The following is a 27,838-nucleotide window of genomic DNA, read 5'->3' on the forward strand; positions in this document are numbered from 1 at the left end:
AAAGATGTGATATAAATAATGGGAGAAGTAGAATATTATAGTATCATAGTAATCAATTATAATTATATATAAAAAAGGAAATTAAGATTATTTTAGAATTTTTTAAAATTGTGATAACTATATATTATTTTGAATTTATTAGAATAATTATAATTAATATTTTTCCCTTTGACCATTATTTACATGCCTCATTGTTGATTGTTCTATAAATGTTCACAAATATTAATGACAAAAATAAATTATGAGTAAGTTTATACCTTAATTTTATTTTTCTTTTTTAATTACTTTTTCATCTCATTGATTATTTTCTTACCAGATACTTCTACTTTTCTTTTAAATTTCTTCTTCGACCACATATCGCAATATGCTTCATTGTTATACTATTTTCTAATCTCATGATTTTTCAGAGTTTGATAAAGATAAAACATCAATGGCAGAAACAAAGAAAAAGTGTGGATAAATCTATATTATTTACTAAATTTTGTAAACCTTTTGTTTTTTAAATGGTGTTATATTAGTTCAGTCTTTCATATGTAACTTAATTAGGATCTTTTAATTTTTTTACTTTTATTTTATAGAGAGTATTGATTTATTTCTTTTAAATGATAACTCTCTAGACATTTGAAAAAGATACGATCTTATCATTTTTTTTTATTAGTTTGATTTGCTTTATATGTTTTTTGATTTGTTTCTTTTAATTATGAGTTAGTATAAAAGTGTTGATCATCATGTATTGATCGATGTTGTAGCTAAAAAATCTAATATATAAAGAAACTCGGTAATCATAATTAAATAATTAATCCCTAAATTTCAACATGTATAATACTAAAATTTTAGAATTACCTTAATAAGCATATGACATTTGATTCATTTAGTGTTTATGATTGAGGAGAGAAACTATTTATATTCCATGATACCTTAATTTCTGTGAGGTCTCAATGAGAAAACTATACATGCAAAAAAGAATAGAAATAAAGGTATGTCATAAGCTCACTTACAAATCATAGTAATTAGTCCACACAAGGTCTGGCACATCAACATTACAAAAAATTCTCTATTATAATAAAAAAATATTAATGATCAAATTAAATAATTGAGACTAATAACGACACTATGTTCTAACTTTTTGACATCTAATTAATTTGAGTTTTTAGAGAAAACTAATAACATTAATTATGATTGTCCAATTGATAAAATAATCCAACAATTGTTTAATGTGAATGACAATGTGATGAAAGGTAAAGGTGAAACCTTTTTTTATATGTATCAAATGAAAAATAATGAAATATATAATGAGACTGAGTTTCAAATAAAAGTGATAATTTGAAAATTTAAGCTATAGTATTTTATAAATTATAATAGATTGTTGAAATGATTTAATTAATTAGAGAAATTTGCTTGATGTCGTAATTTTTAAAATAACAAAGAATATTTATGTAAAGAGTAGCTAACAATACTTTCATTAAACTATGTAGATAAAATTATACTAAGTAATTTATTAAAGATTTAAAAAATGTTGATATAATGCGCTATTTGATATTTTGATATTACTAACAATAAAGGAACAATAATTTGAGAACAATTTTAGGCATTCAAGAGGTAAAGAAACTAAAATAAACAAATAACAAAATTGAAAAATAAATCAAAGAGAGAAAATTACATCACATAATTAAAGGAGTTTAATGAAGGTCATATTCTCATCAAATTGCCAACAAACTTTCCAAAATTAAGAAACCACAATTTAATATCAAATCATTATATCATGCTAATAGGGATAAACAAAATTGAAAATCACTTTAACCATGTCGCCAAATTTAATACACCAACTTTTGGAAGGAAAGGACAAGGATGAAAATAGAACAGAACCCATAAGGAAAAGAAAACAAATGAAAGAGAAGAGAAGAGAAAATGAATTGTGCAAATTATACACTAGAAGAAAACTGTCATATCCAAAAGAAATTTACTCAATATTTGAGAAAAGTTGAAACCCAAGTCTTTAATTGCAAAAGCTTAATCAAAACAGACGTGAAAGAGAAGAGAAAATGAATTGTGCAAATTATACCTTAAGTCGTTGACACTGAGGAGGAAAAGAAGAATAGAGGTCGCCGATGTTGCAATTAGGGCTTTGAACTTTCGAACCAGAGAAAAACAAACTTGCAATTAGGGTTTCGTAAAGAAATTGTGAGTAATCGAGTAAAAAGGAACATTTTATGCATACCAAAGAGAAGAAACGACAAAGTGTTTTAAGTTTTAAGCATTATTATCTGTTATCAAATATTTCTTTTATCATAACCGGTTATCAAATATACATCCAGGCATATCCAAAAATTAAATAACCAAACTTTAACTTAACCAATAAATTAGTTAACACTTATAAATATTTTTAATTAACCAATTATTATGAAATTGGTTATATACATCTATGGTTAATTTTTTTTATAACAAGTTAATTTGAACACCCCTACTCTTGGACAACATGTGAGATGTGGGGGCTTGTCTTTTAGTAATACAGCATCGAGCATACACCATAGTAAAGTTGTCCCAATTATGGGTCAACCTTTGGGGGAGAGACTAAAAGCTTCCACCTTAAAGTCTTAGGGAAAATTCTGTAGACTATAACATCTAGAGCTCGAATAATATCTTAATTAGGAAAAAAGCATTCAAGTGCTATCTAGAATCTTTCCCTCCTGTACGTATGGCTCTACGGAAACAATGTGCTTAACAAAAGGATGTTGGAAGGGGATCCAGATTCAACAAGGCAGGTGTGGTATAAAGAACTACCTTTAGATTGGTAATGCAAGAAGAGGCTTAGACGTGTGTTACTGGGGAACTACAACATTGTATTAAGGTTCCTCGTAATGAGAAAATCTTGATAATAAGCACCTGATTTGAAGACAATGTATGTTCTAACTACCTTATACATTGCTCCAAATTGTTTATTTATGTGGGAGGAAATGGCTTACGATGTTGGCTCAACCTTGTTATATATGTTCCAAAAGCTAATAAATGAGTTCACCTTTAGCACCAGTTGTGACAACATCATTATTTACAATGTCCTCGAAAGACAGTTGCAGTACTAGTGATGAGAAGGGGATAGGAGAACATGAAGGTAGTGGGGGTGAGTACACTTCCTCCATCTGACCATTTGGAGTAGCCTTATCTCGGGTAGTTTGATGTCACATACTATCCATGTTGAAGGAGAGAAATGGATTAACCAAATTTCAACAAATGATGCCAATGTAGAATTTGATATAAGAATACTTTCTCAAAGTTCCTAAGTCACAGGAGTAGGAAAATCAAGACCAAGTTAAACCCTTCGTTGGCTTGTATTTATGAATATGTAACCATCCTTAAGTGTGAGTCAGCCTCTCTAAGGAGAGTATTTTCCACGTTATTATGGAATGCATTAGAGCTCTTAAAAAACTAATAGCTAACATTTTACTGATAAAAAAATACTCTAAGGAAGATTGATGTAAAATATTAAATAAGGAGAGATATCGTGTATAATTCAAAAAAAAATATTAGAGAATATTAATATTTTTTTAGCAATCATGTTATCGATATTAAATATTTATTAATTTTATTGATAATTAATCTTCATAAGAAAATTTAACTAATCATCTTTAATAAAAAAAATTTTCTTTCAATCATTATTTTTTTCATCCATAAAATTTAAATCTGACATCTAACTTAAAGAACTAAATCTACTACCACTTAACATCTTAATAGAAAATATCAATACAATTTGCTCTTATAAATATTACGTGACTCCAAAATTAGTTCTACTCACTATTTTTCTCAAATATCCCCTTGCGGGCCCTATATATCCAAACGTGGTTTATTCTCATCATTACCAAAATCATGCAAATCATAGGAATAAATTAGGGTCAAAAGCACTAAACTCATTCAATTACTTACCCTTAATAATTATGCATATCAGCCTTTAACATCACTTGATACTACATATCACACCTTTAAAAACTTGTAAATTGTAATCGTCATCATACTCTCGTTCTTCACGTTCGAAATCCTCATATCCTTATAACTACTGTCAGCATATATATGTGCAGCATTAGTCTCATGTAACTGTGTGGTGGGTCTTGTGATACTTTATGGCCCATCACAAAACAGGGCCTTTTTTACAAGCTTGAGAAAATATATTCCATAAAAATATAGACACCCCAAATCACTTAAATTAAGTAATATATTTTATGAAAAAATAAGTTATCCACTCTAAAACAGTTTTATATTATTATTTAATTATAACTTATCATGTATGATAAGTTTGTTAATTTTTATGCATGATAATTATCATGTTATATCAAAGGTAATTTGTAATTAAATAATAGTGTAAAATTATTTTATAATATCAGTGAATAATCATTAAATTCATATTTTATAACATACAAATATTTTCTCTACTCATAAGTACATACAAATATATAATATTACACGCGAATAAACATTTAATTTTTTTTGTAAAAATTGAAATTTTGTTTGCATTAATGCTTGAAAAAAAATTAAAATTTAAGAATTAAATGATTTTTAGAAAGCCAACAAAATAAAGTTGTTGTTAAAAAAATGAATTTGTTATACTCCTAACACTATAGTTATCTTTTTTTTTTACCCCTTTAATCATGGACACAGGACGGTCACACCAAAAGGGCCGGCCCGACTAATTATTGTTCAAGGGCAAGTTGTATAGCTTCAACAAAGAGATGTATGCTATCATCATCTTCAATCCATTTTTTTTTTAACTATTTGAATAGATCGATTGGTTTCATCTTCCATTAGCACAGTAACACCCTCTCGTTACCAAGTTACCTCCACTTCCATCTTCAACTTAATTAGACTCACAGTCTAGCCTCAACCTAACATGCACTTCTCTATCCATGTCCGTAATAAAAACATAAGTAATCAGTGTCAATTCTATCCATTTAAAATCCTCCCAGTGTTCCATGATATAGAATCTTTTGTTGAAATTTCCTCTGTCTATTATTTTGAAAAAGAAAAAAAAAATAACACGGTGAATGTGTATGCCTAACAACCGCAAAAAGAAGAATCGCTTCTGAGCACAAAAAAATTCCCAACAAATCTGTTGACTTCTTCAATGATGCTCGATGTAGAAAAGATAAATGCTTATGGTAGCTGTTTTCAAACAGCAAAAAGAAGACTAGCCATGGTCCTTACTGTCCCTATTTCTTAACACTTAAATTGCAGAGATGCATGCTATCATTATTCCCTACGGTCCCAACTATATTACACCTGTGATAAAAAATCATCGTAAACTATAAAAAAATTATAAATTACAGAAAAATACTTTTTTATCTTTGAAAAACAAAAAAAAATATTTTTTTTATAGAAACAAAGTTCAAACTTTTCTTATTTTATTATGATGAAAAACATATTTTTATCTTTTTTATAATTTTTGGAATTAAAATTCAGATACTAAGGATTTATAATAAGTTAATGCTCAACTAAGTATTAACTGAGCTAGAGTCTGGTAGAAATTAATTACATATTCTAAATGAGCAATTGATGCTCCTTTAAATTGTTTTGGAATCCAGAACTGCAATCTTGCATTGAATTTTTGGGAAGATCTTGCCTATGATTATTATATCCTGCATTAATTACATCATTAGGGTCCTTTGGGAAATAAGCAGGATAAGCTCTTTTATAATATGGTCCAACACTTGTCGAATGATGAGTTGAGATCAATGGATAGCATAGCCACGAGTGGGTGAGTAGTAGTAGAAGGTTTTGAGTAAGTAAAGCGTTTTAGCTGGGCACCAATATCATTTGCTATGTTATATTTTGTCAACAACCAGTGATGCTTTGCTTTGGTGGTAGGCCTAAACATCTCTTTCAAAATCTTGTGTCTGTGTTTGTACATGGACATTTATGCAGGCAAACATGGAATCAAAGTCTTGGGGCCAGCCACACCCACATTGAAATCTATCAAATTGTTGTAGATGAAGAAAATTCCCAAGCTAGGACAAGTTGCACAATTTTTTTTTCATTCATAATTATTCTCTGAAAGCTACATTTATATCCCCATCTTTTTTTTCTTTTTTCTTTTAAAGGAGAATGCAATTAACTTACCTTGAATATTATAAGTTACACTTTTCATATATTTCTTTTTTTGATTTGGTTTTCGCATATTTCTTTCGATTTCACTTTTCACTCATCATCACATAACATATATTTCACCCAGACAATCATGTGAGATGCAAGTCACGATTTGTTGATTTTGGCTTCTTCAAGAGAAGACATTACAACTAACCTCATATAGTTGGATAATAATTGACGACAGAAAAATAGTTGGATAATAATTAAAACCTAACTTTAACTAATAAAAAGCTAGTGGAAGTCAAGAAAGAGAGTCGTTTTTTTTTGTGTGTTTTAATTTTTAAAATATGAAGAGAAGGGAAGAGAAATGGGGTCAGTACAAATCTTCGGTAGTTTGGTTGCAGTCAAATAGAAAAATTATAATAAAAAATGTGAGACTCACGTAAAAAAAAGTTTTTCATTGTTTTGTGAAGAAAGAAAGATGAAGAACTTTTGTTTTTTACTTCACTAATCAATTGTCTCGCACATAATCAATTTTGAAACATGATTTTGAATATTTTTCATTGATTTAATATATAAAATTTATCTCATTAGATTCACTTACATAAAAATTAATAAAATCTTACTTTCAAATAAAAAAGTGTAAAAAGTAAATTTCACATGCAAGTAAAAAATAATACAATATTATATATTTTTCAGTCTTTCAGTTATTTGTTAGACGTACTTTTGGCGTAATTTTTGTCATATTTATTACCCATTTTTTGTTTGAATATTATTTGGATTATATAGTTTCTGTACAGTTGAGTTTAATAAGAAAAGTTTCATATTTAAAAAAAAATAACACTGTTTTGAATTTAAAAGTTAGAGCACCTCAATAAAAAAATTTAAAGATGAAAGAACCAAAATAAGTTTTAGCAAAAAATGAAAGAAAAAAAAAACATATATTTTAGCCAAAATTTAGCGAGATAAAAAAATAAATTTTAAAAAAAAAATCGTTGCTTTCAGAATCTGCCACTACATACTCCGCAGAGGCCAACACTGCCTTTGAATATTTGTTTGTTGGCTTATTTGTAGTGCAGGAAGGCCTCAATGGGGACTCACATATCAATCAACATTTAGTGTGTATTTGGATTTAAATTAGAAATGTGATATGCGTGATTTTATATAAATCTAACCGATAAAAATAAGTTGAAACTAATAAGAGTGATAATATTTGTATAAATATATGTTTGTCTTAAACATACAGTTTGTAACTTTCTTTTCAATCACACAATTTTATCACTTGAGCGCGCGGTTTTGAAATTTGAACCACTCCCAAATTGTGCCATCAGCTAATTCACCAAGTACTGGCTAGGTCACGTTCACTTTTAAGTTTTTGTTTGTTTTAAACTTGAAATTAATTTTTATATTATGACCTATTACTCTTAACAAAATTCTCAATTTAATTTATTTATTAGTAGAAATTAAATATAATATTCACATGTTGAATCAATTAAATTAAATTCTTTTTTTACGATTCAACGAATAAGTTAAGAATTGCAGTTTTAGTAAGAGCATCTTCAATGAAAGTGTTTTTATGATTTTTTAGGCTAAGCAACGGTTTCTTATGAATTCTTCTGCATTGAAACACAGTGATGTGATAAAGTGGATTCTTTCATTGTTAAGAATAGTTTCTTTTATAAGACTAAAGTTTAAATTTCTTGTGGTTTCTTACAATTTCTTGCATTGGAATAAAATTTTACATGAATTTCTTTTGAATGACATGACATTACGAAAATCATAAAAAATTATGCGGGAAAAAAAATGATTAAGAAACTCATGCATGAGATACTCTAAGGTTTTTGACGTTATCAAAGCATATTACTAACCTAAAACTTCAAACAAAACTAAAAAGCTGCGGAGTCGGCATGATGGGAATCTGAAAGTCTGATATTGACGTTGCGTGGAAGTAAATAGATGGGAAGAGAAAGGACCACAAACTATGTGGAAGGTCTTCCAAGAATATTCCCCAAATTTACTTACCATGAGAACTATTAGTTCCACAGTTCACACACACACAAAAAAAACCTAGATTTGTTTCTGCTCTGCCCTCTATTTTTTTCTATCAGCCAAATTTGATTTGGGGAGGTCGTCCCATGTCTTAGGTTGAACAAGATTTTAAATTCGTGATTTGATTAAATTATATATTTTTTATATTATAAAAAATATGTACATTGTTAAAATTATTTTTTAAAATATTTAGTAGCATATTCAATATAATTGTATTAAGAAAGATAATTAATTATATTCTTAATTGAAGAGATATTGTCTTAAAAAATATTAAGGCTAATGAAATTTATTTTGATTTGTTTTCTTTTATCAATAATAGTTATGTGATATATATATATATATATGTGTGTGTAAAATGTATAAACTAATAAATATATCATACATATAATTATTTATTGTAATTGAATTTTGTTATTATGAATATTATGTTTATATGTAATTGAATTTTGGGTTTATAATTAATAATTTTAAATATTTTTATTGTAAAAACTAAAATTTAATTTTTAAATAATATTTTAATTATTTTAAAGATATTGATTTTAATTAAGTAATATTGTTAAAGTTTTGAATTCGTTAACCATTGCATTAGCAGCTGTGAGAGTTGTCCAGGATTGAAGTGATGAGTGACGAGAAGATCTGAATCCTACAAAAAATGGATGCAAACCAAGTAATCAGCTTGCCGCCACTCTGCCCCGAAACTACCCTAACCGTGCCACGTGAGAACCTGACACTGAGTGAAGGACGACAGTTGAATCAAAATTTCAAGAAATTCTTATGTATTTCAATTGTCAATATTTTGGTCTTTGAATTTGTAATAATCTATGTAATTAGAGAGTTAATTTCTGTCATTTGTTATCAATTAACTCTCACGACCTCAATAAGATCATGAGGAATCAGAGTGAAGAACAAATAGAAGTATATATTTGAGCAAGCTATATATAATCTCACCATTTTAGATGATCTCATACAAATTATGTAACTTTCATATTCTTTGTATTAATAGAATTTTGTATCTGTGCTTGAATTCTACTGTTGCTCAGCCACTTCATCTTAGACACCTCTATTTTGAATTCTACTGCAATATCCATGTTTAGTTCTACTATTTTCCCTCTGGCTCCTCCTCATCTCCCTTCCTTAATTTCTCTTTTGATATGTTCATCCTCCCAAACTTAGGGTATGTTGAAATGTAGCTTCACAGTTCCTATATAGATTATTAGATTTGATCCAGTTGTTTTTCCAACGTTGCTGGATTATGCACCCCTCCGAACTTTACAAACCTATACCTCTGTCTCCATTTGTTTTCCGTTTATGGTGCTATAAAAACCTTTCATACTCTCAATACTTTCCATAAGTCTAGCAAACCATAACTCTCCAAGAAGTTTGTGAAGAAGAAGCTAGTTATGTCTTCCCAAAATCATTGAGAAAAATTAGTTAAAATTAATTTATATTTTTAGTTCTTTATACACAGAATTTTTTCTCTCTCTCTTATATTCCAGTCCAGAGATAATACCTAATTCATGAAGATTAAGAAAATTAATTAATTTAATTAATACCATCATAAATTTAAAATATTATTTTTTTTATTAATATACAAAATAGATATTTATTTTGTACCACTCAAATTTATAATTTCATAATAAATAAATATTTTAAATATATAAATAATTTCATAATTAAAATTCGTAATACATAAATATTTTTAAACAAAAATTATGTTTTAGATTTATGATAAATAACTTATATTGTAATATATTGTTATTATTAATTATTGATATTTTTTTAAAAAAATATTCAAATTAAAGTAAGAAATAAAGATTTTGAAAATGATAGATTAAAACAAATAAGAAGTTAGGTTAAATCGTTTAGTTGATATTAAAATCATAAGATCATAATTGAAATGTTTGTATAGGCGGAAAAAAAATTATTTAATACTTTATTAAGTAAATTAAATTTAATATATAATTAAATAAAATATATTTAATATATATTTTAAAAATATAAGTTAATACTGACTATAAAATTACTTAATTACAAAATGTCTAATTTATCTAAAGTATGGTGCACGTACTCATTCAATAATACTTAAATATTCAATAGCTATAATAATTTGTTTCAAGAATGAATATAGAATCAACCAACATAAAAAGTGTGCTCCTTAAAAAAACATAAAAGTGTGTATCTAAATCGGTTGTGAGTAGAACTGATGAATGCAGAAAGAATCAATATAAAAACTAGGTTGATTTTAGTTACAAACTTACAATTGATCTAGGAAATAATTTTTTAAGTCACTCATAGTCACAATCAATCTATAAAATATGTTTTTTCTTTCTTTTAAATACTGAAACATACACCTTCCTTGATATGTACTACACTCTAGTCAATTCAGGAAAAAAAAAAATTGAACCAACAAAGACTTTGCAATCAATATATACAAACATTAAAATAAACCTTTATAATACCCACGAGACATAGAGTATATAACAATAGTTAGTACAAGTAATAATAATTTATGTCTCTTAATTAAAATTTCATGATTCAAATTTTGATATTAAGTATAGAATAAATATGTTAAAATATATAATTTTATATTCACACGATCATTGATAAAAAATTAATCATTATATTCAAAAAGATTACTTAATACGTACTAATATCATAATAAAAAATAATATATTATATGAGAATAACTTTCTTATATAAAAATAAAAATGATTAATCTCAACTCAATTCAACTCTTAAATTAAAATAAAATATTGAGGTTAAAGAATTCATTAAAACCCACCACCACCCTCCATTAACACCATCACTATCAATCCTACTACCATTATAACTATTACAATCATAATCAATAATGCTCATACCTTTATTATGATCATTATTATTATTGGTTTCATCGTTATTATTATTGTCACTATTATTGTAATCATCACACCTATCATCATCACTACTACCATTTCCATCATTTTCATCACATTATTACAACTACAATCAATATCATTGTCATTGTCATCATCATTATCATAGTGTCCATAATGATTTTGATTAAGTGCATCTTTTAATCTCAACTTGAGGCACATAATTTAGTTATATGTACATGCAGCATGCTGTTATAAGTATATATATTGCTGACCACAAAATATTTACCATAAATTTCAGAAAACGACACTTATGTACTAGAAATACAGTTCCTTTTTTTTCTAGCTTTTCTTATCAAATTCACAAATTAGGTACTGGCATTCAATTGTTGCTACAGATATTTACACTAAAAAAAAGGTTATGTACCAAAAGAAAATGTTGCTACAAATAATAACTCCTATTAATCATATTTGTATTGATATTTGATTTTAATAATTAATTTCATTTCAGATTTTCAGGTCATTAATTAATTATTTCTTCATAATAAATATCTGTCAATATCTATATATTTTCTCCCCAACATGCATTTTACGTATTATTTACCTACAATACTTCGAAAACGTGCAATTTAGGACTAATACAAGAACATACCAAAGTCCTGTCAATGTTGTACACGTATGAAATATTAAAACACTAATAAGAAAACTCAAATACATATGTGTCTAACATGCACCTTCCCTTATTACATCTGGATGAGCTGATAGATGAGAGGGATATTTAAATTTCTAATTAAGCATACATGGTTCGTAATCAATGACGGTAAAAGCTGGCGCATCCATATGTTTTAGATCTTGAACTATGTACGGTAGAAGTCACCCTTAAATCCTCACACATGTACAATCTAAACATATTTATAGACAAGTTAACCAATTGTGTTGAGTGAGTGAAATGTTAGATAAATGTCCAAAAATCTCCAAGGTGTCTCTCCCCACTCTGCACAAACCCTTGGATTTAAGGATATTTTTGCCCTGCTTTCAATGACATGCCATATCCGGTAAAGGATATTTTTGCCCTGTTTTATTTTCTACTATTGCTACTTAATGTCAAAGAGGTTTAAATTATTTTTATGTAAGCATTTTACTGCTGAACTTCTTGAAATAAATATTAGGTCTTTGATATTGTACTCGTATTTAAGTCCCCATGTGTTTGGAGAAAATTGTCGGAAACTTAAATTGTGCATGACGTGTAACTACTTCACCGCATGAAGCATACAATTTAAAAGTTGGATGAATAGAAAAAGAGAGAGAAAACAAAGAATGAATGTTTTTCAATACGGATTTCTAGCATGGAATATTTGAATGAAATATTCATAGATTCTTGTAAGCCAAAATTTGGTGATGGATTTCTAAGAATTTTGATGACTAAGTCAGTGTATGCAAGATATAAATGGGGATGAAAGTTAGAAAAAAGTACTCCAATCCGTCTTCGGTCATTTTATAATATTTTTTAGACTTAATATCACTTTTAATTTATCATATTTGATAGTTATTTCATTTTGTTATATTAAATTTTAAAAAAATTATTTTAATTTTTTATAATTTTTAAATATATTATTTTGATATTTTTTAATTTTTTTAGAAATTGTAATGTTTGGTTAATTTTTAAATTTTGAAATAATTAATTTAAGATAAGATGAAAAAATCGTCACTGTTTTTTAATATAGTAAAAATCAGATTGTGCATAAAACTCGATTTAAATTTAGAATAAAACCAAACCAACAAGTTCCTAGGAGTGGGAATAAGTCAGGTCAGGTTTTAAAAGGTTTGAGTCTAACCTACGATGAATTTTTTAGGCCTAAGTCTGGCCTATAACCTATCAAAGACTTTTATTTTGGCTCAATCTGGACTTTTTAAAAGTCTAATCTGACCTGATAACCTTTTTAAAAGTATTCTTCACATTAAATCTTTAATATTCCTTCTTAGAAAAGGAGGAGAAGAGCTAGTAGGCTTTTACCAGGAAGAAAGAATATATGTATGGAAAAGAGAAGGTAAAAAGAAGATGAAATAAAAAATGTTAAAGAATAAGAAGATGCAAGAAAAAATGGCAAGGTTTTGAAGTTTTACCTCTATCAAAGCTTGAAATGAAAATGATATGATTTTTGTTTGCTCTGGAATAATAGGAACGTAATAAGAAAGTTAAAAGGAAAAGGAAACATTAACTGGAATAGGAAAACCAATAAAAATAATGAGGAATATAAAATGGCACATGACTCACACCTAAATTGTAATTAAAGTCTTATTTGATTATATGAATGGAAGTTATGGAGCAGTAATGTGTAATCAAAGTCTGCTAGTTTAAAAAAAAATATTAATTGTACCCAAAAAATAATATAAGTATATATACATATATATATTTGCCGGCATATCAAGCTTACAAGACTTTTTAATAAGTCTAAGCTTATTTATTTAATTTAATAGACTTTTAAAAAAGTTTGAGTCTAACCTTTTAATTAAATAGGTCAGTTCAGGCCAGGTTTTATGTAGGCTAGGTCGTAAGTCCGCCGACCTGGCCTATTCTCACCCCTACAAGTACCTCTCCCCTTCCCAGCCCTCAGCAAAGAGAAGATTTGAGAAAAAAAAAAAAAAAAAAAAGACATCACACTGTTCCTATAGATTTGTCGTCATCATTTTGTTTACTGTTAGAGCATGAAGATTCAACGCATCGAAGGAAGATCCAACGTTGTAGATCTGAAGCTTGATGTCATGCATAACTTTTCGAGGCGGTTGGTTCGCACGACGTTCACTGTGTCTTGTTGTTGGATCAACCACTGTAACCGATCGACTTTGGAGTTGACAACGACAATTTTGTAGTAGAGGGCCCGAATGGGGAATTGGTGTGGTCATTGTGGTGGGTGTAGGTGATGGTGGTGAAAGTTGAATTGGAAGAGGGTTTCATGGGAAAAAAAATTTGTTGCACGGTTGCATTGAGTGAGAAAAGAATGACCATGAATGGTGTTGACATGTACATGTTGTGAAATGTGATGTACATGTTGTGTTCATGGTTTGATAATCACACATTGCACATAATTTGTGTATTGTGTGATTGTAATTTGAACTTTAATTGGTTTTTGAAATTGGATTTCAATATTAGGGATTTTTGAGAATGAGTTGGATATTTTATAAATTAAAATTATTATAGCCACAATGTTTTAATTATTTTTTAGTGAGATTGTTATTTATGAATTTTATTACATAGATGGATGATTTTTAGTCGTCATAATATTAAATTAATTATTTTAAAATTTAAAAGTTAATAGAAAACTAATATTTCTAACAGAAAATTAAAAAAAATAATGCATTTAAAAAACATAAAAGAAAATTTATATTAAACTTATTTTTTAAAGACAAAATGAAATATTATCAATAAAAATTGGCAGAATTGAAGCATAAGATCTGCCCCTCAGCTGGTCCTCCAATTACAAAAACCATTCTTAATTTGGCTTTGTTCACACAATCATCAAAAACTCATGAGTTAGTGAGTGAGAGGAATCTCTCCCATGTTGTTGCCTTAATGTGACTTGAGGGAAAGAGTCATACTCTTCCCTCTATTTATAATGGGCGTTCCTTGAGGCCAAGGGTGGTTTCCCCTTTCCTTAAGGTGTTAGGTGATCATAATTTATCGATGAAGTATCTATCACTGTGTAATAGGATTGACCTGTCACTCTGAGATGTTAGGATGCAATGCCCCATGTCTTATCACCACATTTTCACGCTGCATCGTCATTTTGCCTACAAACTTTGTGTATCCTAATATAAATTTTTTACTTTAAATTCTTTAATCAGGTTAGCATTTGGTTACAAACTATTTGTACAACAAACATTCTCAATATTTTTATGATAACTAAATAAGAAGTCAATCCAAAATGGTTATCATTAATAACTCAATTTTGAGAAAATATTTAATTTTAATAAAATAATAATTAAATTTTTTTAAAAAATTAAATTTAAGAATATTTAAGTTTCTATATATTTTATTTTCATTTCTTATGTCAATTATTTAAATTTCAATATTACTTAAATGACTCACATAGACAATATATAAAAACAAATGTTTAAATAAAAATATTTGTAAATAATTTATTATAACATTTTCTTGTTTGTAAAATAAGAAATTTTTAACAATTAATTCAATCAAATTATACATTTGGATACGTTTTTCTATAATTCTTTTATAAATTTTAAAATTATAAAATAAGTTAGATATAATTTTTAATATTTTCATCTAAAAATATTAATATTTTTGTTCTTAGTTTTCAACATTACAAAATTTTCTACTTTCTCTATTTTGATTTTATTTTTATATTGTTTTTGAAGTGAAATTGAGTGAAAGGAACATAGAATTGAAATAGAAAATAAATAGAGAGATAAAATAATAAATGAGAAAATGATGTAAGAGGAAAATAATTGAAAGACTGTAGTAGATATTATCAATAAATAAATAAATAAAGTGTTACATATGAAATGAGACTATGAGAGGTAGAAAAGTAGGGGAATGATAATGATTTTCCTACTCTTTCCTAAAACTTCCTATAAAAGAAGAAAAAAAAAATTTTGACAATGTTAAGTGATACCTTTAAGGAGAAAAAGGGGGAAGAGATAAAAATATATATACAATATGATTTGATAAAAATAAATTGATTAAAAGAAAATAAGATTATATATAGGTATTTGAAATTTGTGGGCGTAAAAAAAACACTCATTAAAGAATTTCATCTCTTTGACGTTTGAACCCCTCCCTTGGCAAGTTTTCTCTCACACACTCTATAAATACCCCTTTGGATAAACGTCCCTTGTTTTTATTTGTTTCTACTACCACTTTGCCTTCATACTCAACTCAATTCTAGTTTTGTAGAAAGAAGAAAGGAACCAACCACTCTTTTCTTTCACCGATCATACATACAATGTCGACTTACAGAGACGAGGATCCCCGTCTTCATGACATCAAAACTAAGATTCGTGTTGTCCCTAATTTCCCCAAACCTGGTTTGTTACTGTGCTTTCTTCCCTTCTTATTTTTCTCATCCACTTTGTCCTCTTTTTTGGTCTGAACATATACTGGTTGGAACTTATAACACCAGAAAAGTAATGTTTTTTTTTTGTGTGTGTGTGTGTGTGTGGCAATTCTATGGTTTCTTTTTTTCTTCTTTTTTTTCCTTTGTTGTTGGAGTAAGAAGCTCTGTTGAGCACATGGGGCTTTGAATTCTTTTTTTTTTTTTTTGTAAATTTCTTAACTTTCATATCTTCTAGGAAAAAGGGCATATCGGTTAGATTTCTTGGTTGTGTGATTTTTTTTCTTTTTCTCTTTTTTTTTTTTTGAGTTTGTTTGATATGGTAATTGTTTTGTTGCAATTGAAGGTATTATGTTCCAAGACATTACTACTCTGTTGCTCGACCCCAAAGCCTTTAAAGACACGATAGATTTGTTCGTTGAGCGATACAAAGGCAAAAACATTTCTGTTGTTGCAGGTAAAAGGGAGAAAAACGTTGTTACTTTGAGTGGTGAAACCTAAATATATATATGAACACATGATGTGAAGCTTTTTTTTAAAAAAAAAAAACTGAAAATAATAGGCCCCCCAGGACTGGAGTTATGAATTGTCTTATCACCGAGGTTAGTTTCTAAGTGGCGGGGTCCACACTTATGAGAAAGATGGCCAGTATATGCAGATGCCCTATGTAGCACTAGTTTCTGGCTGTCTTTTTTGAATGCATATATAAGAGACATTGTAGAATGGAAGTCACTGAGGGTTTTGGGAGTGATTTTTAGTTTGACTATGAGTTTTGGTTAGTGGGAGTGTCATTGATTGCTTTCTGAAATCTCAATGAATAAATGAACCTTTCTTTTTTCTATTTTTATTTTCTCAAGTTTTATTGGGTTACCTTCTTTCCTCGTGAACATGTGCTTGGATCCAATTTGCATGGATGACCATTGGTGAAATTTTTCCAACTTGAGGAAAGTGGGCCCACATGATGCGAGTTTTGATTGGGTCATTTTTGTTCGGCTCCAATGTATTTGTGGGTGGGTTTTCCATGTCACTGTTGGGTGACTTGGAGCTCTAATTCTTCATTCGTTCTTTCCCTTGTCTTTTTCTTTTGTTCCAAATTCTTTTGGTTTTGGATCAACTTGGGTGCCAAATTCTTAAATCTTGATCAAATCTTGATCAAATTCGGATATCACTAGCACCTGAAAATGACGAACTATCAGTACCAGTTCTATAGCAGTTTACCTTTTTTTAAAAGAAAACAAAATTGTCTACATATAAAATTTTGTTTCGGCTTTTACTTTTTTTATTATTTATTTTGGGTCCAACATGGGGGGATGATGTGCTCGAAATTGGTATTTTATTTGCAGATTTCATGTGTAGTGATTAGTGAAATACTTTAAATGTTTAGGAAAAAATAAAATAAAATACTTTTGATGTTGATGCTCTTCGTGCCCCGGAAAACATGAGTACTTCATTTTGTGAACTGTACTCGAATTGCGCTTTAACCAGGTATAAGGTACATGTTGTGTATTTTTTATTTTCTTTTTCTATAGGACTGGAACTCATAGGTACCAAGACCTTCGTCAATCATGTTGTGTAAAAAAAAAAATAAAGGATACATGCAGAGCTTAAGATTGGCTTGGGTGTACGATTAGGTCGTCTCGTGTATCATTTTTCTCTAAAAAAAACTGAAGACAGTTATTTCGTTAATATTAGGAAGCTTTCCCTTTTTCTTTCAATTTTATATTTTTGTTTTTATTTTCCTATTCAATCAAATTCATTTATCTTTACTTGTGACATATGAGTTTATTATTTTACAAAAACCTACGGGTATTTTATTTTATATATGTTATGTTACAAAATTGATGTTTTAAAAATTATATTAGTATATTCGTAGTTGGTACCTTTAATTTTTTAGGTAAAATTGTATTTTTGATCTTTCATTTTATTTTCAATTTCGAATTTTGTCCTCCGATCAAATTATTAACGAATTTTATCTTTGTATTTCATCAAATCACGCAAAGTTGGTCCTTCAACCCACAATTGGACTTGTTACAAATGAATGTTGACTGTCACGTGTTACGTTTTTATTGGATGATGATTGTCACGTGTTATGTTCTGATTGGTTGGATGTCACAACATGACACGTGACCGTCAACATTATTTTGTAACAGTCCACATTCAATTGTGGGCTGAGGGACAACATTGCGTGATTTGATTAAATACGAGAACAAAATTCGTAAATAATTTTATCGGAGGAACAAAATCCGAAATTGAAAATAAAATGAGGGACCAAATTTACAATTTTACCAATTTTTTAAGATTGTCATGCTTCGTACTCGTATCCATGTCTATGCAACACAGCTGCCTGCTTGCAGTTTTAAAGATGAGCTTTCACCTATATTGTTGGTAGGGCCTTGGTTCCCATCACTGATTTATATTCCAGATTAGAAAACGAAGCAGATCACCGAATTGGTAGGATTTTTTTTTTTTTTTTGTTTTTGATTTTATGTGTGTCTATTTTGGTCTCTTTGTTTATGTTAGTTTTTGCCGTCATATTGCTTTTGTGAGACCATAAGGAAGCTTTTGTTCAATTAGTCTATGCAGGATTCCTCTTTTATGTAGAATAATTTGTAGTATATATTACCAATTGACATTTTAGCCACACACTGATTCTGTGGCTCGTTCGTTGGAATTGCTTGTTAATAAAACACAATCCATTAACCATTAAACACATGGATCAACTAGCTTGAGGTTGTTGGAACTTAACCAATGATCTTGGATTTGAGTCCTATCCTATTTGCAATTGCTTTAAATACTTGAAAAAAGAATTTTTTTTTCGTCCATAATGATCTTATCCGATTTGAAATTGATTATCTCCACTGAAACTTTAAGAAAAAAAACAAAAAACACAATCCATTAGTTGTAATAGGAACCTAATGTTTCTCTCGCCATTGAATAATTGATTCGTCTTTTTTTTTTTGGCAACTTGAGGTTTGCTATGCATTAGTGTTACTTTTTGAGTTGTTAATGAGTCACACTACTTGACACCGACAGTATTCAATGCCAACATAGTTTGGTGTCATGGTCGATCATTGCTAGTTTTCTTTCCTTTACCGGATCCTCCATTCTTCTCATTTCCACATCTACTTAATGCATCTTAATGGCAATGTAGGTTTTGCATTGACTATTTTTGGTGAGTGCCTTATTTTCCTGTTGATGACAAATTGGAAGACTTGCTTGCAATCTGATGGCATCATGCCACTGATATTTGAACTTTCCTTTTACCAAAACTTGTTACATGTTGTGTCATTCTACAATGACATGGGACGGCCAATGGTCAACATAACTTTCTATAATGCATTTATTGAAACAAAAAAGAAAAGAAAAGAATAATCATCGAATACTATTGGTCATATCTCATATGTTTTGTTGATTGAAAAGATTGGTAGTAGCTCCGAATCTGATAGTAATTGACAGTTTCTTGATGGAATGATGGTGTTGAACTAGAGTCACCTGCAATAACACATAATATTAATATTTGTCCACATTCTTGTATTCTGAAAAAATGCATTCCTTCTTTTTGTTTTGTAGGAATTGAAGCTCGGGGTTTCATTTTTGGTTCTCCCATTGCTCTGGCAATAGGAGCAAAGTTTGTACCATTGAGGAAACCAAAAAAATTGCCTGGTGTGTTTTTTATTCTTAATTTTTCCTCTAGTAACTATGTTGTCTACGTAATGGAGTTTGTCATTTTTTATTTGCAAATAACATACTTTCTCTCATTTTCTGTTAACAAAAGATTGTTTTGGTATGTGGCAGGCAAAGTTATTTCTCAAGAGTATATTCTGGAATATGGAAGAGACTGTCTTGAGATGCATGTTGGAGCCGTTGAACCTGGTGAGCGTGCTTTAGTGGTTGATGATTTGATTGCCACTGGTGGAACTCTCTGTGCAGCCATGGACTTACTAGGCAAGTACTTGTACAAATTCTAATATAAATTCAGAATGGTTTATGTTAAGATCAGCTAGGGATATGCAAAGTACTCCCCTTGAGCTAGTTTATATTTTATAGGTTAATTTAGGCTCAATCCATTTCTAATAAGTTACTATATTACAATATGCCATTGTTCTGGTTCTCTGTTAGGGTTACTGAATAGTTCTATTCAAGGGTAGCTTAGCCAGAGATCTTTTCCTCTCTAATTCCAGATTTTGACGTGAAAAATACTAAACACATTGGCCTAAGTGCTTACATATTAGGATTATCAGGCCAATTTCCGAGGTCCTTTGACATGCATTTTGAGTCCGTTTGAATAAACTTTTCTATAAACAGAGAAATTTATACGAGGAGAAAATAAAAAATATATATTTTATATGCTAAAATTAACTTTGCAAAGTTAATAAGTTTTTGGAAAAATTAATATTAGATAACTTCTACAAATTATACATTTAAATGTGCATAAGATTCATGCTTTAGTCCAGATATTAGTGAATAAGATCAAATGTGGTTTCTCATTTCCTTCTTTGGGATTGTTCAGGTAAACTGCATTTTGCCAATTCTACCCAACCATAAACAAATATAATTTTCGTAAATTAGTAGTAACCAATAGCAATGTTTTATTTATTGAATATGATTTATGAATTAACATGCTTAAGGGGTCCTCCTGCCCCCATAATAAAGTGTCTCTTTTAATTAAGCTAATAAACGCATTTTCCACTTTATATGCCATTTTAGTTTTTTGCAAGTCAACTAATATTTTTTGTTTTGATATCTTGTTGTTTTTTGTCTGCTAATGTCATATTGGGATTTGATTACGTTGATAATTTTTTGTTGCCTTTCAGAGCGAGTGGGAGCAGAGGTAGTGGAGTGCGGATGTGTAATTGAATTGCCAGAATTAAAAGTATGTATATTCCGGATTTCTTTCAATATTATTTTATTTTATTTTTCAATTTTTCATTTAGAACTATTCCTATTAGCTCCAAGCCTACTTTCAATTTTGGAATGAAATAAACAGTGTAGCAGCTTTGAATATTTGTTTTGTCCTTTATAAAAGTTCTTAATGGATGTGCATGGCCATTGGCAGAGGAAGGTTCAATTTTTTTTCCCTTGCATTTCTTGTCTGGGCCTTTTTTTGTTATAGGACCTGTTAATAATTATGCTATTTTTATATCACTAAAGGTGTCTAGCTTAGTATGGTGTATGAGTTGTTTGAAAAATTCTGATATTTTTTTTTATTTCTATGGATAATATAGGTGTTTTAGATTTTAAGTGGAAAACAAATACTTTATTGTCTAAACAGCAGAACATTGATGTGTTTTATTTTTTTTTAATCTGACTTTTCTTTGTTCTAAGAGGGCATTTTCTCAAATTGTTTTATCACGGGAGCAACTTCTTGTTCTGATTTTCTTGCATTTAATGAGGGGCCTTGAAATAATTATTTTATCAACTAGTTTTGTATGTACTATATATATGGGCTAATTGCTTTATTTAAAGCTAGGAAGTGGTGATAGTGATTTTTGTGAATAATAATGTGACAGGGCCGTGAACGGTTGAACGGGAAGGCCTTGTATGTGTTAGTGGAATGTTTTGAGTGCTGTCAGTAGATGAAGATGTAGATGGGGGGAATGCGTCACCACCAAGTGGATACTTTCCTATATGGAAATCCCATTTTTTTTCTGCTTCCTCCTTTATTAACGACTATTGAATTAGAAAGGCTTCCCCTGTTGAGACTCAATGAATGCCTTTGCCCAAAGATTTTGATGTATGGAAAGAATGTTTTTTTGGGGCAAATGATTGTAACTAGGAACAATCACATAAAATTAATGACTCTGTATGACCCTTTTGGTGTATCCTCTCTTTGCTTACCCACCCCTTCTATTTCAAATAAAACCATTACTTTGACTACAGTAGATTTCCATGACCAAAAATGAAAATGAAAATATGGAATTTGTATTGTTGGATTTGGAGTAGTGTTTTGGTGTCCTTCCTTTGCTAGTTCTAAACTTTATAAAAGTAATAATTAATTGTGTTTTAGTTCATTTATTATTGTATTTATAATTTTGATCTCTCTATTTTTTTATATAAATTTGATATTCTACTATTTTAATGTGTGCAATTTTGATTTACTCATCAACTTAAATTTTTAAATTTAATAAAAATGCTAACGTAATAATATAGTAGAATATCACGTTAGTATGAATGGACTGGAGTGGCAATATAATAAATAAAGTGGTATACCAATATTTTTTTTTATTAAATATTGAATGTTAAATTAATGGATAAACTAAAAATGCACAATTAAAATTGTGAGAAAACAATTCAGCCGAGAACCAAATTTATAAAATAATGATAATAGAAGAATCAAAAGGAAATTAAATATATAACAGTTAGAATAATGAGAATTTAAAAAAAAAAGTGCTATTCATACTCACATATATTATATTTATTTATTTATTTTATTATTTTTATTACATCAATTTAGCTACATAACACTCTTTTTGTTATAAAATACTATGTTGTAGCCTTGTAGGTTATTTGAACATGAATAGCATTTATAGTAAAGCATAATGTTATTTATACATTAATTTTTTATGTCTTTTGTTTACATCATTTATTTATTATATACTTCTCTCTCTTCTTTTTTAATATTTTATTGTGTATAATTTGTTATAAAAATGTATAAAAAAGATTATTGCTTGGTAAAATCCAGCCTATACAGAAGGCTTCACATCTACCGAGAATGAGAGTAAGGTCTCAAAACGAAGAAGAAAGGATGTTTCTTTCTGCACTTCCTTTTGAAATGGTCATTCCATAAACAATACGGGAAGTGCAAGAAGCAATTCCCAAAAAAGAGGAAATTGTTACGGCCCAAGATTTCATGCTAGGCCCAAAGGAAGTAATAAGAGGGCTTTTATCAAATATTTTTAAAAGGAATTTTATTAAATAATAGGTAATATAGATAATAATTCAGCAAAAAAAAAAAGATAATATAGATAATATGAGTCAGCTGGGTTCTAAAATTGAGTTGTTAGGATTCTGTTTTCGGTGCGCTAGTGCACATTGCATCAGTAGCAGACTTGCATCGTGCAGTTATATATATCCATTGTATTGCTCTTCAAGATCAAAGAAGAATTAATGCAATTTTCGTTTTTATTTCACTTCCTCTTCTTAATTTTTTGTGTAGCTTTTCCATACTCTAAAAGGGTTGACAACAGAAATTAACTCTAGTATAATGTATAATCCAAAAAAAAAAATAGAAATTAAAGAGAACAAACACAAGGAAAGTAACGCAGCAAATTAGCATGTGGCAGTGCTGGCAGAGGTGCATTCCCGTCAAAGGCAAACGCTCATTTTGTAGTTAGTTAATTTTTCATTTTCAATGTCACATAGTTCATTATCAGACAAGTAAAGGTTAAGACTTGGTTTGGAACTTATTGCGTGACTTGCGCTACACTTCAATCAGAGAGGGATCTTTTCTCCTAATCAAATTTTAAATCCTAACTTTAATTTTTAATAAATACTTGGCTGCTATTTTTTGGCTAAACCCAAAAGGTAACTTTTATTTTGGACAAAATTTAAATACAGTATAATAGATATTCTTAATTGCACTGCTCTAGATAGGGGGAAAAAAGATTGGAGTTCTTCTCTAGAAATGTCTTATCTTTCGATCAGAAGTGAGATAAGTGACGCTTTGGGCCTTCAAAGAACGAAAAAGTTGGGGAAATAGCTAGGGGTAACCTTTTATCATAAGGGTCAACAAGTGAACATTCAGACGCATTTTGGACAAGGCTTGTCATACCTCACCCAATCGGTCATAGTTTTGCTAAATTACACGATATAGACAACTTCCTTACACTGTCACGTTTGTGCAGGGGAGCTAAGCAATCAAGATCTAGTGTTTGAGGAGGGTGATCATAGTTAAGGAGAAAAGATCAAGTACGAAAACCAAAAAATTTAGGTGCATTTAGAGAACTTGGGCTATACATAGTAGAGTTGTTAGCACAGCTTTTATGATGAAAATAGGGTGAAAATTATGTCTGAAGATTAATAATTAATAATGTGTTAGTGTGGTTCATGACTTCATGTAAAGTACAAATGTGGGTTTGACATGATGATGGGAAATCATAAAAAAGGTAACATATGGAGAACAATGTTACAAGAAATATTTGGGTAAAGAATAAACTTAGATTTCACTGAAGGTGGATGAACCCTTTTATACATGACAAGAAGTAATGTTAGTTGTTTATGTTATAACATAAAACCAAAAAATAACTGTGTAACTGAATTAACAGTAAAATAACACTAGTTGAATAAAAACTAGTCATCTAACACCCATGTATATCTAGCATCTTCAGCTTAGAAACATTAGAATGGAGAGATGAATGCAAGGCTTTGGTGTGGACAACAACAGAAGGTGAAAGAGAAAGTCGGATTTTAAGCTATCTGTAAAACAGATTGGTTATCACAGTATAAGGTTTATTGGTTCTGAGATAGGCTAGATTGGTTATCCCAGTATAAGGTTACTGATTCTGAGATAGGCTGTTAAACATCATTAAGTACTGAGTAAGTACAAAAGCCACTGGATTTTGCATAGGGTGTTGGTGATTTACACTATTAGAGATCAAGTTTAGATCTAATTTAACTCTAAAAACTAGATGTAAGGGTTGTCCCCAACTTACATATACTATTTAGGCACTACCTCTGCTCAATATGAAATTTGAGTTTTCTTTTTATTACACCCCCTCACACCAAACACTAAACACTATTGAGCTTAATGTATAGATGATATGATAGGTGACTCAATAATGGATTTAGGATAAATTCTGATCCCATATTAAAAGAAATATTTTGGTGAAGAATGAACTTAGATTTCATTGAAGGTGGGTGAATCCTTTTATACATGACAAGAAGCAATGTTAGTTGCTTCTGTTATAACAGATAACCGGAAAATAACTGTGTAAATGTATTAACAGTAAATTAACACCAATTAACAATAAACTAACACACTTCTCAAAAAAAAAAAAAAAACAATAAACTAACACCAATCCAATTGATAAAAATTAAGTATCTAACAAACAAGTCGAACAAATTCCAAAGAGTTAGATGTCTAACATTTTATGCTTTCAGCAGAGCTTTACTTCTCTCATGTGATGATCTTGTGAAGGTGTTTGATTTTGTTACTCCGAAAGAAACCTGAATATTATTAATCTCAATTCTCACATATTGGTTGTTTAATGGCTTTTGCAATAGAAAATTGGCTCTTCAACCCCCTCGGTTGACGTCTAACTATATATCCGTATAGAGTGGAAATCCCTAAATGATGGATGGTAAACTATCCAATCTGCTTGTAACTTAGCCACGGGAAAAGAAAAATATTAGATACTCCTAGGGCATCACAACACCATTTGACCATTATTCTACTAATTTTTATGTGACACGTATTTAAGTTTTTAAAAACTTAAGAGAAAACAATTAATAACTTTTTACATATCATATAGAGATGAATTGAGACTATAAATAAATAATAGTCTGGAATTATCTAATAATTTCTCCCACATAGAAAAAATAGTTTTCCTCTCACAAGCAACCTAATTAAGATACACTTCTGGATGAGAATAGGGAAAGAATGCAATGATTCAAGTTTTGTACTATTAGGCATGGTGTGAAGCTTAGAGGTGTTTGTAATGTGATTTATTTCAATTTAGAAGAAAAGTTGTTTAAACCAAACACATGTAATTTCATTTGATTCCGTTTAAAAGTAACATTAAATCAAAATCAAACCAAAGCACATTAATTTGATTATTTTTTATTTTTAATTTATTAATAGAATGTAAAATTTAACAACTAACTTTAAAAAACTATTATATTGTTGATCTAAAAATAATTTTTTTATTATTTTTTTATCTCTATTTAAAACATTTTAGATGAAAAACAATACTACTTTTACCTATTATTGAACATTACTCCTTAATCATATTGACATGTTTGTTTTGCAACATAAACGTAAATTCTTTATTATTTGATATTTATCACTATTTGGTACACTCTTTTTGTAACATAAAAAAAAAAAATTATACATCTCAATTACAAAGCAAAGAACATAATAAATTAATTTAATACAAAATTATTTGAAATAGTTCTAAAATTATTAAAAATCATCCAAGTAAATTAGTTTCCTAAAATATTAAAAAAAAGAAAACTTTAAATAAGACTTTAGACTTTACTGAAATAAATCAACTTAGAAATATAAATGATGAGTATTTACTGAAAAATGACCATGCATGATAAATATTCAGATTGCCAATACATTGTTCACTGAATGTCCTCAGTCAGTCAGTCAGGCACATTAATATATAAAGATTAAAGATTGTATTTGGTAAGGTACAAATTATAATAACAACTTTAAAACACAACGCATAAATCATTTGGATTCACACTCAATAATATCATTATCCTCTCATAAAAGATGGAGGCAAACATACAAACAAATGAAACATTCAAATTCCGAGCGAGCATTTATCAACCCAATTTCCTCGTAATTACAGAAAACAAGTTTTAAGTATATTATAATTTTGACCAAAACAGAAAAAAATTGCGTCGATAAATGGCCGCTGTGAACTGTGATCCTACAACTCTATGCTCTCAGTCTCAACACTCAAAATACTGTAGATACATAAACATACATACATCTCCATTTTTTTTATAAAAAAAAAAAAACAAATTAGGTAAATAAATTTTCTTTTCATTTTTTTACAACCTGTAAATAATAAGAAAGCAGGGCAATACCGCACGCGAGTCAAACACTAACAACGCGCCGTTATCCCCACTCACCGAGTCGAACCCGACTCGCTTGTCCAACAACGAGTCAAGAAACCCGAGTTGCTTCGAGACCCGACCCGCCACGACCCGACAAACCAGCATGGCCCTTCTCCCCTTTCCTCCGCCGGCTGTCTCATGCGCGCCGCCGCTTCCGGAGAAAGTACAAATCGCCGCCCCCTTCTTCTCCGGAAATGACCATGCACAGCCACCACCGTCGTAGGGTACACCGTCCTCGGCAAAACCCAAGCAATGAAACCGCATGACCTCGTTCCCGTCGGCGATGCATCGCGCGTTCTCCTCGCCGTCGTTGCCCTCGGCGAGCCCCGCCGCGGCGCGTGCCTTCACCGCCTCGCGAAACTCCTCGAACCGCGCCACGGTGCGCGGCGCGTTCTGCACCTTGAAAATCAGTTCGACCCGACCCGGGAAGGGCTTGGGGCCCCAGCTTGTGTGGAAGATGATTTCGACAACGTTGCGCGAAGGGTGGCCTTCGGGAAGTTCAATGATGCCACGCGACGAGGTTGTCGTTGTCGTAGTGCTGCTTCGAGAACGTGTCATGGTGGTTCGTGCTTCGAATTCAGGTTTGGTTGTTGATGATGGGTATTTCGAGCTTGGATGTTTCTCCAAAGGTGGCTTGGGCTTGGGCTTGGGCTTTCTGGGCCTAGGCTTGGGCTTGGGTATATCCACCAGTTCTTTGATGCTCTCCACGCTCTTTCTGCAACCTGCACTCAGGATTTTGGGGTGTGGATGGTAAACGTCTTCGAAAGCTCTTGACTTGCACTGCCATGACTTCACCCATGCACTCGCCATTGCATGTAAAATGCAATGTTTGAGTTTGGGTTTGTTCAAAATAGGGTTTGGGTTTTGATGTTGTGGGAGAACGAGAAGAGAAAGAGAGACAATGGTAGAAGAGAGTCAAGAGACATTGTAATGGTGCGATAATAAATGGGATTCTTTTTTATTTTATTCTAACTTCGTATGCGTTAAGAAATCATGGTTTTGTTTTTG

At 29.9% G+C, this 27,838-nt stretch overlaps 2 protein-coding genes across 3 annotated transcripts; one reads left to right on the forward strand and one right to left on the reverse strand.

Annotated features, from left to right (window-relative positions):
* Positions 1-15,738: 15,738 nt before the first annotated feature.
* LOC100791569 (adenine phosphoribosyltransferase 4) lies at positions 15,739-22,053 on the forward strand. Of its 2 annotated transcripts, XM_003550851.5 has the most exons (6): positions 15,739-16,016; positions 16,389-16,499; positions 19,613-19,705; positions 19,838-19,987; positions 20,857-20,915; positions 21,553-22,053. In XM_003550851.5, exons 1-6 carry the CDS (start codon positions 15,935-15,937, stop codon positions 21,616-21,618), a joined length of 561 nt encoding a protein of 186 aa, XP_003550899.1. In that variant the 5' UTR covers positions 15,739-15,934; the 3' UTR covers positions 21,619-22,053. The 2 variants fall into 2 exon arrangements, with proteins under 2 accessions (XP_003550899.1, XP_006600832.1); XM_006600769.4 differs by lacking the exon at positions 16,389-16,499 and having other exon boundaries at positions 15,740-16,016.
* A 4,631-nt stretch (positions 22,054-26,684) lies between these two features.
* LOC100792099 (uncharacterized) lies at positions 26,685-27,805 on the reverse strand. Its single transcript, XM_003550852.5, has one exon. The coding sequence runs from the start codon at positions 27,638-27,640 to the stop codon at positions 26,765-26,767; it is 876 nt and encodes a 291-aa protein (XP_003550900.1). The 5' UTR covers positions 27,641-27,805; the 3' UTR covers positions 26,685-26,764.
* Positions 27,806-27,838: the final 33 nt, after the last annotated feature.

The sequence above is a fragment of the Glycine max genome, chromosome 17, assembly GCF_000004515.6.
Source record: "Glycine max cultivar Williams 82 chromosome 17, Glycine_max_v4.0, whole genome shotgun sequence".
NCBI classification, from domain to species: Eukaryota; Viridiplantae; Streptophyta; class Magnoliopsida; order Fabales; family Fabaceae; genus Glycine; species Glycine max.

Excerpts from the sequence above, each read along its gene's own strand:
- LOC100791569 (XM_003550851.5), top strand. The coding sequence starts at position 15,935 with ATGTCGACTTACAGAGACGAGGATCCCCGTCTTCATGACATCAAAACT. Across the intron at positions 16,500-19,612 it reads AAACATTTCTGTTGTTGCAG|GAATTGAAGCTCGGGGTTTC; the intron begins GTAAAAGGGAGA and ends TTTGTTTTGTAG. Across the intron at positions 20,916-21,552 it reads TTGAATTGCCAGAATTAAAA|GGCCGTGAACGGTTGAACGG; the intron begins GTATGTATATTC and ends ATAATGTGACAG.
- LOC100792099 (XM_003550852.5), bottom strand. The coding sequence starts at position 27,640 with ATGGCGAGTGCATGGGTGAAGTCATGGCAGTGCAAGTCAAGAGCTTTC.